Source organism: Dermacentor variabilis, chromosome 7, assembly GCF_050947875.1.
Source record: "Dermacentor variabilis isolate Ectoservices chromosome 7, ASM5094787v1, whole genome shotgun sequence".
NCBI classification, from domain to species: Eukaryota; Metazoa; Arthropoda; class Arachnida; order Ixodida; family Ixodidae; genus Dermacentor; species Dermacentor variabilis.
The window spans coordinates 80,465,318-80,480,022 of record NC_134574.1 but is presented as its reverse complement, the minus strand read 5'-3'; the positions used below and the strand labels follow the sequence as shown (position 1 = coordinate 80,480,022).

The 14,705-nt window shown below is 45.1% G+C and overlaps 1 protein-coding gene across 1 annotated transcript in view; it reads left to right on the top strand.

The window, feature by feature from the left end:
- The first annotated feature begins 973 nt into the window (after positions 1-973).
- LOC142586865 (cytochrome P450 2C18-like) overlaps positions 974-14,705 on the top strand; it is a 30,159-nt gene continuing 16,427 nt past the window's right edge. The window contains exons 1-4 of the mRNA XM_075697737.1: positions 974-1,095; positions 2,829-2,935; positions 3,870-4,174; positions 9,506-9,621. Of these exons, the coding sequence (XP_075553852.1) occupies positions 987-1,095; positions 2,829-2,935; positions 3,870-4,174; positions 9,506-9,621 (637 nt within the window). The 5' untranslated portion in view covers positions 974-986. The remainder of the gene's footprint in view (positions 1,096-2,828; positions 2,936-3,869; positions 4,175-9,505; positions 9,622-14,705) is intronic.

Below are 14,705 nucleotides of genomic sequence, written 5' to 3'. Positions count from 1 at the left end.
ACAAAACGCTACTTAGGAGTAAAATGGAGTACGCCTGATCCATCTGGGACCCGCACCTCGAAACCCTTATTCAATAACTTGAACTAATCCAAACAATGCCGCGCGTTTCATTCATAGCAATTACAACCACACATCAAGCGTAACTGCCATAAAAAACTCTTTGCTACTTGCTCCTCTCTCAGCCCGGCGTAAGTGCTTTCGCCTTGCTTTATTTCATAAACTGTATTTCCACAATTCCTGCCTGCGCGATAACCTTGTACCATCTCCTACCTACATTTCCTCTCGCATTGGTCATAACCATAACGCTGGAATCATTCGATGCCGCACTAGAACCTGTAACGAATTATTTATTCTTAGGACCTCTCAGGAACGGAACCCCCTTCCCGGAGCAGTTGTCACAATGAAGGACAACTCAAAGTTTCGTTCTGCCATGTCAGACATGATCACTCCCAGATACAATTAAGTAATCAATTTTGCTTTAATACTAACAATTTTTTGCTGCTTTGTTATTTACTTGTGTATGTTCTACCCACTCCCCTCTGTAATACTTCGGTCTTGAAGGTACAATAAAATAAATAAGAATAAATAAATATCACTGCAAAGCTTTGTCCCAACTCGCAGGGTAAGATCACAAATAATATTCTGTTGACTACCATGTGCACAGCCACCGTTTTACAGTTCGTGCGCATCTACAACTTCTTCCGTGTGATAAACACTGTTCACATTTGAGTTTTTGGGATGTTCACTTGTAGAGAGCCGTGGCAGCTAACCTATGCGAGCGTAAATGTTTCTAACTTCATATATCCAGTCTTGTTAAAAAAATCGTCTTGAAATGCATATACTGAGGTCCGAGAAATTAGCATGAAGAATTTCTCGGGTTTTTCCTCACGCCTTAGGAGAAATATTATATTTGTTGATATTCTTCGGCCGCAGTGTTAAGTTCAGTAACATGTGCTGCATTTTGTTCCAGGCTCAAGGTAAATTTTATGAACGTTGTGATCCTCAACAACTTCGACAGCATCAAGAAATTCTGCAACACAAAGGAACTGCTATGGCGTTCATCCACTTTAGTTGGTTATGAAGACCGCCATAAAGGTAATGTTATCTATCCTGCAGCGAAATGACGTGTTTGAAGAAGTATATTGTTAGGTGAGCCAACCGCACTAAGGCAACCTTTCTTTCAAGCACACGAGTATCTACTGTTGGTATTAGGCGGATGAAGGGGTGCTTGTGTAAGAGCGTGTTTAATAGATGATCTCTAGCTATAATTCGCCTTGCCAACATGAAGTAAGATATAGACACTTTGGCAATAAAGGGAATCTGCTGCTCTTCAATAAGCCAACTTTACAGCGGAAAAAGAAAAACTCGCGCTGGCACAGGCATCAGACTTGGGGCCAGTGTATTACCAAAGGTGATTATTATGTGATTACAATGACACTTGACAATAAATGGGCTGTCATTGGCTTTTCGAGAAGTTGTGTCCCCCCATGGCAGCGTTCTTTGCTTCGTTTTACCGGGACATATGTCAGAGAATGTATTCAGCTTCAATAGCATCTAGTTATTTGCTAATTCTGCCTCACACGTAATTTTGCGAGCCTCGTGGTTATCCATAGTAGTACGGCGACTTCTCCGGAATCAGAGCAATCGTTGGTTCGATCTCAACAGGGCTGTAAAGCTTTTTCATGACTTGCAAGCTATTCTTTAGAGTTCTGCGGCCTTTCTGTAAATTCAGATGCGTATATTGCCTGTTAGTATAACGTACTTTAATATTACTCGTCCCATGTCTTTCCAGCTCCGAGGAACGCGAGGCTTGTCCCCTTTCATTGAAGAGTGTTGCATGCAAGCAACACACCACAAAAGAATGTTTTTATCGCTTATTTTCGCTATTTAAGCACGACGTTTCTGGCTGTCTTCGGCCAACACTGAATGCCTGGTAGCTTGTATTGATTGTATTAAACTGAATGCTTGGTAACAGAAACACATCACGAGGGAAAAGAAGTTTGGCACGTCGCTCGCATTCTTTTGGAACCATTGTCAGAGGAGACAAATTTAAAATTAAATTATAGGGCTTTATGTGCCAAAACCACTTTCTGATTATGAGGCACGCCGTAGTGGAGGACTCCGGAAATTTCAACCACCTGGGCTTCTTTAACGTGCACCTAAATCTAAGCGCATGGGTGTTTTCGCATTTTGCCCCATCGAAATGCGGCCGCCGTGGCTGGGATTCGATCCCGGGACCTCGTGCTCAGCAGCCGAACACCATAGCCACTGAGCAGGTCAGAGGAGACAGACAAATGCAAGACCACCGGCTGCAGTGGGGTTACAAACGTGATGCAAATAAAATGCGCGCCAATGAGTCACGTATCATGAGAGCAATGTGTAGAAACTTCAAATTGTCATAGGTGCCTTGCAGTGAAGCACAGGTCCAGTTCCCTGCCTGGTGGTCCGCTCTATTACAGAAAAAGATTACGCAGGCATATTGTTCCTTTACGTCGATTACGCGTATTTGTTATGAGTTTTGCACATTTAAGTAGCAAATTAACATATTTTTGACACGGCGTGGCTGCTTAGTGGCTAAGGCGTTGGGTTGCTAAGCACGAGTTCGTGGGATCGAACCCTGGCCACGGCGGCCGCGTTTTGACAGGGACGAAATACGAAAACACGCGTTTACTTCTAAGACATCTGTGAAGGAAGGTTTGGTTTGCGGTACATCCGTGACACGTGTAAAATCGAATCTTCTATGTATGAAATAAGCTGCAGTCTGGCGCTGTCAGAGCAGCCGTCACTTAATGTGTGCGGCATATAGTTCACTGAAGTTACTTTTTCAGGATTGGGTTCCCTCAATGGGGAAGCTTGGTCAGCAAACAGGAAATTCTGTTTGAGTACGTTGCGGGACGTGGGTTTTGCAAAGACTGCTATGGAGGACCGCATGATGGTAAGCTACGTGTTCTCTTAAATTAAGTTCACATGGGAGCATATGCCATTAGGGTTCCTTCTTTGGCTGGATGCTTTAGCCACTAACTGTAGCCAATCAGTCTGGCTTCGAAGTTGGCAGTCGTCTAACCACAGCGGTATTAACCATTGTCTTTTATCTGTCTAAAATGCGCCTCTTTAGCCCGCGAAATTAGATTTGAATTGGAATTTATTTTTTAGAAATAATATATGCAAGAAATTAGTTGTCATAAAACGCTACTGAGATTAAAATCTATAAGTTACCTCGAAACGAAGAAGCACCCATTAAATCCGATGAGGTCATTGACTGGCAATACACGTCCGGTTTGCAGACGTTATGAATGAACATCAGACAAAATTTTTTGAGCAGTGATGATGAACTACCGTTCCCCAATACCACACCGACACTCTTGCTTTGTGAAAATTCTTAGTCAGCTGGAAATGAAGCAATAGTAAAAGACGGGCTGGTGACGCCGAAGTGATGTTCCCGCACATACTCACCTAGTTAATTTCCTGTTAATAAAGGTCGACTACATAACGTTATAAAGTGCGGAAGGCTGCGCTTATAAGTTTCAAAAGCTACGACGGCCTCAAAACGGCCTGCATATGAAAAAAATAATTTTACAATGCCCCTCCAGCCTTGAGGTGGCTGCGCAAAAATTTTAAATGGAAACTTTTAAGCGTGAACCTTTATTTTTAGTGATCAATGTACAAAACTAACGAAAATCGAGTTTGAAAGAATAGAATTTTTGTTGAAAGTAATTTGATGGTTTCCTTTACTGGTCATTTCGGATATGGCGTACGAGTAGCTCAGTCGTTCGGCCTTTTGCAGTTCAGCGTTCTCTTGCCCTTTTTGTTTTGCTTTGTTCCGCATGGCTACACCTCCACTTACGTTCTCGACGCTCCGCGGATGACAGGAAGAGTTCGGCCGCGTAGCTGACAGCATTGGCGAGACTGGTGGAAGGCCGCTTAACGTGAGCGACTACGTCATGCCGTGCGCCTTCAACAACATCGTGTCGTTCTTCTACGGCCGCCAGTTGACGCACGACCACCCCACTCGCCGCGAGCTCTACCGTGTGATGAAGCGAGCGAGCCTCGCGATCCACTCGGGGCCCGCTCATCAATTCCTGCCATGGAAGCTGCGCAAGCTGCTCTTGCACCTTCCTTTCACCAGAAACCATCGCGTCGCTGAATCCATGGCGCAGCTACGGGCCATTTCAAAGTAGGTGCACTTTACGTTTCCTATAACCCTGTGTCGCGTACAAATGAACTCCACCAGTGCTATCGATTCGTACTGGCCTGGTAAGAAAGAACCGTTTTAGATTCCTTGGATTGTCTAATAAGAGGGTTGTATTTCAGGTACACCAATGTTTATTGGAAGTGTGATTCACAGGTGCGCTAGTTCCATGATGACATTCGCGCACAACAGGAAACGTCATTTCGTTTCCAGTAGTTTTGGTGTTGTCTTAAAAATCTTGGTTGAATCAGATGGGAGGTGTGCGTTGGTACCGGATGTTGGGTGCAAACTAACAGGCTTAGTTTGGTGCCGTTTCCTCTAGTTCAGATTTTACTGTTTGCTCGTGTTGTCCGTACAAGGTAAATTTGGAAGAAGCAAGAAAATGAGGGTTAGGTCTATAACAGGAATAAGGTAATGCACGCGTTTCTTTTGCCTTGCCATTTTAGGTTTCCGTAACGCGTTTCGCATACAACTCTTCAGTGCACGCACACACCTATCTGACGCTTAATGACCCGTAGAAGCTGGATTTATTAAGAAAGCCGGAGGTATACCAGTATATTTCATTCACCGGACATTCCAGCAGTGCTTACCAGAAAAAATAACATCAGCTTGGAGCTTGGCGTGCTTTGTGCTAGCGATGAAGAAATGGGTGGTGGCGACGTTATGGGACGCACGAAATGGCCACTCGGAGTGAAACCCATTGCGACAAGTCCAGAGAAGGCACGTAAAAAGACCCTGGTGACAGGGCAGCTATTTGTCCCGTCGCAATGCGAGTTCGGATTGAGGCTCCCCACTGGCAGATCGGTTAACATAGTCTGAAGTGAACAAACGATAAAACTGTCGGCTTGCATTCTTGCAGCCTTCTCTTATAGCTAACAGGAATGCTAGGAAGGATCTAATAGCAACTTAAGAAGCTTCGTGGATTGCCATCTGGTCCGTATAAGTGGTTGAAGATATTTACAATGTGTCATAGCAGGATATATATGAATGAGTATCAGTTTAATCACTGTTATGCCTAAGTATATCGCCAGTATTATTTATTTTGTCAGTTCGGATATGGCATTTTCTTGAACGAGGGAGCGACACGACACAGTAACAAGGTTCTGTTAAAGGGTCTTTTGCCTTTCATAGATTAACCCCCCAGGCCTCTTAATGGTTGCTTGACAAGTCTCGAAGCGCGAAGTGTTCTCTTTTTTACATTTTGGCGCAAAAAGGTACGCTTGAAGGTAACAGTAATGCTCTCAAATTCTCGAATGTAGCATGAATACCCTGATATTTATGGTAATGATATAAATTCAACATAAATATTGAACAATGTGGTACGGTAATGCTTCAATGCTTGTGTTTTAGGGTATGTGGTAAAAAAAGAGCATGCGAAGTGTTTAGTTTTCCAGTAGAACGGTGTTTTGGAAGTAATGACGCCATTAGGGCTATCGAAAGCTTTAAAATTCTTCATTTCCAATCTAGAAGAGGTTTATTATACGAATTTAATAATAGTTTTAATGTGTAATCAGTTACTTGATGTGGAACAATTCCAATTTGTCTAGTGATGGCCATTTGGATAGTAGAAATTTTCTGAAACATTTAGCTTACTTGTATCCGAAATTAGGCAGAAAAGAATTCCCCAAGTAGTAGAACAAAAGAAAGCATATGTTGAATTTCGCTTTGAACAGAAGCATCCAATCGCAGCGGCAAATTGCCCAAGTAGTCTCGCGCAGCTTTGTGCATAATTGATTAACGTGGCTGTCCTAGTTCGAACGAGTAAAACAACGTCATGCTAGAAATCGTGTGCTAATATATAATCTAAATTTCCTTACGGTACGGTAAATCATCATCATCATCATCAGCCTAGTTACGCCCACTGCAGGGCAAAGGCCTCTCCCATACTTCTCCAACTACCCCGGTCATGTACTAATTGTGGCCATGTTGTCCCTGCAAACGTCTTAATCTCATCCGCCCACCTAACTTTCTGCCGCCCCCTGCTACGCATCCCTTCCCTTGGAATCCAGTCCGTAACCCTTAGTGACCATCGGTTATCTTCCCTCCTCATTACATGTCCGGCCCATGCCCATTTCTTTTTCTTGATTTCAACTAAGATGTCGTTTACCCGCGTTTGTTGCCTCACCCAATCTGCTCTTTTCTTATCCCTTAATGTCACACCCATCATTCTTCTTTCCATAGCTCGTTGCGTCGTCCTCAATTTCAGCAGAACCCTTTTCGTAAGTCTCCAGGTTTCTGCCCCATATGTGAGTACTGGTAACACACAGCTGTTATAGACTTTCCTTTTGAGGGATAGTGGCATCCTGCTGTTCATGATTTGAGAATGCCTGCCAAACGCACCCCAGCCCATTCTTATTCTTCTGCTTATTTCAGTCTCATGATCCGGATCCGTGGTCACTACCTGCCCTAAGTAGATGTAGTCCCTTACCCCTTCCAGTGCTTCGCTACCTATCGTAAACTGCTGTTCTATTCCGAGCCTGTTAAACATTACTTCAGTTTTCTGCAGATTAATTTTCAGACCCACCCTTCTGCTTTGCCTCTCCAGGTCAGTGAGCATGCATTGCAATTGGTCTCCTGAGTTACTAAGCAAGGCAATATCATCAGCGAATCGCAAGTTGCTAAGGTATTCTCCATCAACTTTTATCCCCAATTCTTCCCACTCCAGGCCTCTGAATACCTCCTGTAAACATGCTGTGAATAGCATTGGAGATATCGTATCTCCCTGTCTGACGCCTTTCTTTATAGGGATTTTGTTGCTTTCTTTGTGGAGGACTACGGTGGCTGTGGAGCCGCTATAGATATCTTCCAGTATCTTTACATATGGCTCATCTACACCCTGATTCCGTAATGCCTCCATGACTGCTGAGGTTTCGACTGAATCAAACGCTTTCTCGTAATCAATGAAAGCTATATATAACGGTTGGTTATATTCTGCACATTTCTCTATCACTTGATTGATAGTGTGAATATGGTCTATTGTTGAGTAGCCTTTACGGAATCCTGCCTGGTCCTTTGGTTGACAGAAGTCTAAGGTGTTCCTGATTCTATTTGCGATTACCTTAGTAAATACTTTGTAGGCAACGGACAGTCAGCTGATCGGTATATAATTTTTCAAGTCTTTGGCGTCCCCTTTCTTATGGATTAGGATTATGTTAGCGTTCTTCCAAGATTCCGGTACGCTCGAGGTTATGAGGCATTGCGTATACAGGGTGGCCAGTTTCTCTAGAACAATCTGACCACCATCCTTCAACAAATCTGCTGTTACCTGATCCTCCCCAGCTGCCTTCCCCCTTTGCATAGCTCCTAAGGCTTTCTTTACTTCTTCTGGCGTTACCTGTGGGATTTCGAATTCCTCTAGGCTATTCTCTCTTCCACTGTCGTCGTGGGTGCCACTGGTACTGTATAAATCTCTATAGAACTCCTCAGCCACTTGAACTATCTCATCCATATTAGTAACGATATTGCCGGCTTTGTCTCTTGACGCACACATCTGATTCTTGCCTATTCCTAGTTTCTTCTTCACTGTTTTTAGGCTTCCTCCGTTCCTGAGAGCCTGTTCAATTCTATCCATATTATAGTTCCTGATGTCCGCTGTCTTACGCTTGTTGATTAACTTAGAAAGTTCTGCCAGTTCTATTCTAGCTGCAGGGTTAGAGGCTTTCATACATTGGCGTTTCTTGATCAGATCTTTCGTCTCCTGCGATAGCTTACTGGTTTCCTGTCTAACGGAGTTACCACCGACTTCTATTGCGCACTCCTTAATGGTTCCCATGAGATAGTCGTTCATTGCTTCAACACTAAGGTCCTCTTCCTGAGCTAAAGCCGAATACCTGTTCTGTAGCTTGATCCGGAATTCCTCTAGTTTCCCTCTTACCGCTAACTCATTGATTGGCTTCTTGTGTACTAGTTTCTTCCGTTCCCTCCTCAAGTCTAGGCTAATTGAGGAGGGAACGGAAGAAACTAGTACACAAGAATACGGTAGAATACGGTAAATACGGTACCGTAAATACGGTATAATACCGTATTTACATGGTTCATCCGCACCAGCGATTGTAACGCGCAGTTATATTACCGCTCAAATATAAAAAAGAAAATACTTAGTTGCGATTCTACCGCGCACATCAAATAACGTAACCTGAGTCGACGCGTACCGTGTTGAAACGATTTTATGGACCAGACAAAGACACACATACGCACGCACAGCTGAAGCTTAGCGGCTACTCACTATCGGAGCCAGACGACAGCTCCTTTTTGCTGTATATGGACCACAAGAAGTCTTCTTTAGTTCCATTTATTGCATTAGAAATGCCACACTTCTTGAAGACTCGCACAACCACCGTCTGCGGGGGGTTAGGTGGGAGGGAGGGGGACATTCCACGCACTACGGGCCCAACTTGCGGTGTCTCCGAGCATCGCTTTCTTCAGACGACCCTATCGCGGTGCAGTGTCGGTAGCAAACTTTCATTGAGCTTTCTTTTTTTTGCAGCAAGGATCGGTGTCGTTTTTGATTTTGAGTAGATTTAGTTAACATCGTAACGTGCGTGCAAATTCGAACGCACCTTTTATTCAAAATAGGTGTGCGTTATAATCGTGCAAATACAGTAATAATATTGAAAGCATAGATAGTGTGTGTTGCCGCACAGATAAGTACAGGTTATGTTTTTGATGCAACATTATTAAAATTAATTCCTGCAATCATCTTGCAATGTAGGCAGTAGTTCAATGGAATGTAATAATAAGAAATGAAGCTTAAAAAGCGCACGGCACTGTCGACCGCATAAGCGATGAATGTTCTTTTCAGGCCCAAATTTATTATTGTTACCATACATATTAAAAAAAATGATGTCCTAACAAGCTCATCTGCGCCCTTCTCGCCCCCAGAAAAAAGAGCAGCAGCAGCAACAACACTAAAAATCTTAATAAATAGCATCAGTCATCCCCTAAACAAACACGCTTTTTTCCAGGTAAAGACTAACTAAACCCAAAGGTTTACTGCGAATATTATAGAATCCGACTTTTTGAGAGAGTGTACATTGATCGACTGAATCGGAAGCGATTACAAAATATGAGCAGTGCCCTAATGTAAGCATGTTTTATCAATATTATGTAATAGGTTGTATTTTAAACGTAGTGATACTGTTTTAGTGCGGTACTGGGGAGAAATTTTTTTTAATAAAGTAACGTTCTCACGAATGCGCAGGTTGTTCTCTTACGAGAGGGTTAGTATTCGATATTCAAATAGCAGACACCTGTTATAGAAGTAGTGATAAATTTGAGCCTGGCTAAACAGTTCTCTTTACCTGGTCCTCTGTTCAGGATGCAAGTCGAAAAATTCCAGGCGGTGAAGGTTGGAGACGAATGCAAGGACTTCATTCACAGATATATCAAGAAGATCGGAGAAGGCGCAGGGGAAGCAAATCCCTTATTTACTGGTAAATGATACAATTCAATGATGATATTGCCTTGCTTAGTAACTCAGGGGACCAATTGTAATGCATGCTCACTGACCTGGAGAGGCAAAGCAGAAGGGTGGGTCTAAAAATTAATCTGCAGAAAACTAATGTAATGTTTAACAGTCTCGGAAGAGAACAGCAGTTTACGATAGGTAGCGAGGCACTGGAAGTGGTGAGGGAATACATTTACTTAGGGCAGGTAGTGACTACGGATCCGGATCATGAGACTTAAATAATCAGAAGAATAAGAATGGCCAGGAGTGCGTTTGGCAAGCATTCTGAGATCATGAACAGCAGATTGACAGTATCCCTCAAGAGAAAAGTGTATAACAGCTGTGTCTTACCAGTACTCACGTATGGGGCAGAAACCTGGAGGTTTACGAAAAGAGTTCTACTTAAATAGAGGACGACGCAACGAGCTATGGAAAGAAGAATGAAGGTTGTAACGTTAAGAGATAAGAAAAGAGCAGATTGGGTGAGGGAACAAACGCGAGTTAATGACACCTTAGTTGAAATCAAGAAAAATAAATGGGGCATGGGCAGGGCATGTAATGAGGAGGGAAGATAACCGATGGTCATTAAGGGTTAAGGACTGGATTCGAAGGGAAGGGAAGCGTAGCAGGGGGCGGCCGTAAGTTAGGGTGGGCGGATGAGATTAAGAAGTTTGCAGGGACGACATGGCCACACTTTGTACGTGACCGGAGTAGTTGAAGTATGGTAGGGGCCTTTGCACTGCATTGGGCGTAACCAGGCTGATGATGATAATAATGATGATACAATTCATACAGGATGCATTCACATCGTTAAAGTCTAACCCCTAAAGAATCGGCTCCACTCGGCAGCAGAGCTGCAGATTAAGATGGATGGGTACAAGCTGCTTTAGCAGCGGGTGGTTGTCACCGACAAATTATTTTCTGCGCGTGAAATGTCGACTAGCCTCACACTTAATTTCTGCTTTGGCAAGCATGAAGGGCCGGATAGAAAACCCCTAATTGCTAATGTGGAAAGAGCAGGGCACCGCAACGACTAACGTACTGATGAATAAGCACAGCGGCGCACTATTACGCCTAAATGCTTTGATGTCGCTTGATTGATGTACACTCAAAACATGATGCAAAGATAAGATCAGCAAGCCAACATACAAGTGATTGCTGCATAAAACTACCCCTTTTGCAAGCCAGAATTTGGTTCTATGAGGGCATATCATATAAAGCAGGCTTCAGGGCGGCATAACGATGTTGTAATGGGGCTATCAACGCTCTCACGTAATGATTAGTCTGCAAGTCAACAATTTATGTACAATTTACGGAGCGTGAAAGGGTAAGTTTGAAGGCGCCTGAACTAGATGACGCCACCATATTGGGGATGCTTTGGATCATGCTGATTGCGAATCTCGTCTGAACCGTAATTCATCTTCAGTGCATGCGTGCCCGTTCAGTATTGCAACATTGCAGCGGCCTTGCGGATACCGATTTCAACGCATAAGTGCTATGAGTACTCATGGCTATAGACGTCAGACTCTGGAGTATTGCAAGACGCGTAGCGCCACCTGCAGGTGCGAAGATACATTAATTGAGTTGTGCGAAGCCCGACTACTTTGCTAATGGCGTTTTTCACTGGTCGATCTGGAGCGACTGCCGAAATCCCCGAGCGAGCGCTCGGGTTGCACAAATCGGAATCGGCCAGCGGAGCGCAAAAACGCTCCGCGGGGGATCACACAGGAAGTCTGCGTACGCGTGACACAAACCGGTTCCGGAAACCATGCCCCACTTCCGCTCTGTACGTTTCCACGGCAACCAAACTCGCCGTCCTCCGTGCGTAGTTTGACCGCGGCAGTCGCAGAGTCCGCCATTTCCATGTCGCACCCGCAAGCAGTGTGCATGGACAACGTGCATAGAAGGCTTCGTACAGCACCTGCTGTCGTCCGAGCCCTCATCGCTAAACGCGAGCTCTGCAGTAGCACCGAACGCAGCCATTTTGCGAAGCAGCACAATGTTGTGCGTACCAACCGGGTACCAATTTCGCTTGAAGACGGAAGTGACGCGAACTATTTCCGCCCGAATCCGCGCCTGCCTTGGCGGCGGAGCAAGTGAGAGTGATCCGGCGCGGAGCGAATCGATCCGAAGCGAACAGTGGAACGCGCGAACCCGCTTCAGATCGACCAGTGAAATTCGGATTCGTTGTCGCGGAGCAACAAATCCTGCTCAGAATGAACCAGTGAAAAGCGCCATAAGTTGCCTATGCAGCTTGTGACTGCGAACAATGATTTAACTAGATTGGAGCAACAAATCCTGCTCAGAATGAACCAGTGAAAAGCGCCATAGGTTGCCTATGCAGCTTGTGACTGCGAACAATGATTTAACTAGATTTTGGTCCATATTGCGAGTTTTTTGCGCATTTAACGCCCAGACAGAGAGCTATGAATTTCTCCGCTAGTCGGACGCGCCGCCGAACTGCCATAAAGCGCTGGCTGGCTCACTCGTCAGACTGATCGAGGAAACGACGGCAACCCTGATAGCTCCGCGCGCTACGAAGAAATGCTGCAATCGATGCTACTGGTGCCTTGTAAATTTGCCATGAACGGGAAGAACTGAATAAAAACGTTCAGTTTTACCGATTTCCATCGCGATCGTATGAAGGGGAAAGGCGAGAGCGCTGGATACTGGCCGTTCAACGTGTTGGGTAATCGAATTACTTGCATTCCCCACAAATCAGCGGCTCACATGAGAAAGTGCGACGATGTTGTTCTGCTGTAATTGTGCTGCGTAGCCGTGACGGAGGACCGTGGAAACCGGTCGAAAACTCAAGAATCTGCAGCCGCCCCTTCGTTGGCAACAGAAAAAAAAACAATGTTGCGAACCATCCTGCGTATGTGCCATCGATATTTCCACCTGTTAAGAGACGTCCGCCTCCGCTTGACTCAACAAGTGGAACGGAGAGATTTGGCTGGTCAGTTTAAGCAAACATTTTGGTTCGTTTATGAATTCAAAATCCTGTTCTAGAGCATCGTTGTATCGCGAGCTCATTTCTAGTTTCAGTATTTTGTATGTCCTGCGCCGACACAACAAGTAAGTTTCGCAATGTGCTGAGCCTGGTCGACTGCGTCTGTCAAATGTGAGCAATAAAGTTGTGTAGGAGCCCTGGATGAGTAATTGCGAAGTAACGCACGTGTGTAAAAAAGAAATGTGTTTATTTGCATTTCTTTGTGCGCATGTGTTGCTTGAAGCGTCTGCGAGAAGTTCAAAGGTACTGAGCGATGCTGTAGCTCCTGCGAGACAGAAAGACGCGGCGCGCAGGCACTGTATGAAGCTTAATTTCGTTATGTTCGCGCGCTGTTTGCTGCCTTGGAAAACGCTTTCTGTTGGCTGCCCTCAAAAGGCTATGGAAGGATTTACTGTCTGTAAATAACTGCGAGAAAAAAAGACATTACGATAAAATGCATAAAAATATAGCAGATACTTAAGTATTCTGCTGAGGAGATTTTCAATATGAGCCAAGTTGAAAAATCTCAGTGGCTATGTGTTCGGCTGCTGAGCACGAGGGCGCGGGATCGAATCCTGACCACGGCGGTCGTATTTCGAAGGAGGCGAAATGCGAAAACACCCGTGTACTTAGATTTAGGTGCACGTTAAAGAACCCAGGTGGTCAACATTTCCGGAGTCCTCCACTACGGCGTGCCTCATAATCAGAAAGTCGTTTTGGCACGTAAAACCCCATAATTAAAATTTTTAATTGGAAATGCTTGGATTTTTATGCTGATATGCGTATAAACAAACCTGGTGCTCTCTGTACTTGCGAGTTGCAGCACGCCGAAATAACACCTAAGCTTCCTCCCTTTCCGAAGCGTGGATGGGCGGAAGAAGCTTTCCAGGTCTTGATTTTTAGGAAACCGTGCCTCAACACAATCGAAAGAGGAGGGTCCATTGTGGCGTATGCACCTTCGCTTGCGGACAACTCTTTTTGCACTACTCAGTTCGTGCCAAGGCTGGGATGGGGGCGCTGATGACGGGGTTTTCCGCAGCGCCACCTGGGCAGAGTCTGAGGTCTATGAGTACTATGAGTGGTTTGTTTATATTAACTCTACGTCGATGGCACTGAGCTACCGGCCATGGTCCTATTAGCGTTACGCTGCCGTGACTTTTCGATGCACGTAGTGGCACCTTCTCAGAAAGCGGACTGCTGCTGAGTTAGGGGAGCGTAGAGCTTCTCGTACGGCTGCAGCCAGGAAACGTCGGGGCTGAACAGACCGCCGTGCAGAGCGCAGCTGCACCTCGCCGTGCACGTCGGATGGACAATGCGGTTCGTTCTTGGGAAAATGACCCCCAAAAGACTTCACTGCAAACAATCTCACCCACGTGCTCCCGAAAATGAGGCCCCACAGCTTCGCCGCCAAGAACCAGCACTACGCGAACCTGTGTCCGATATGGTGTGTGCGCATTAAACCACTTAAGTCTATGATCACTAATCGCAGTAGGCATCCTCAAACAGCTTAAGACGAGCTACGAGGAGGCAGATCCTTCAGTTCACGCTGTGACTGGACCACGTCTTTCGCGCAGGTCTGGCATTTTTGTTTGTTCGCACGTCTGATGTACGCTGTGCGCCTCATCGCGTCACCGCCGTCGCCGCCACTTTATCTATGATCACAAGTTTAGTTTGGCCAAGAAGAAAAACAAAGAAAGAAAAAGCGGACTCCACTGAGACTCAGGGTCAAAAAGTTCTAGTCGCCCGCGCTCACTCGGACTCAGACCCGCCCGAATCCTGCGCATACGGGAAAATCCAGATTCACGGGTGCCATGGATCTTAGTCTGAATGAGTCGACTCATGAGTTGGACAACCTATGATAGCACGTAAGAATAACAGCTTCTTTGGAAAATAGCAGTCTTGAACCCTGGTGTGTCTAAAGCGGCATTTAAAGCCCTCTTCGACTAAAAACTGACGTATTCGTCAGGATGCTGAGTACGTTTGACATTATAGCACGAACGAGGTTCTGAAGCGCAAGCTAAAATGACTATACTCTACTGCTGGCGCAGCAGTATTCTTTTTAGAGCGCAGCTCTTTGGCGT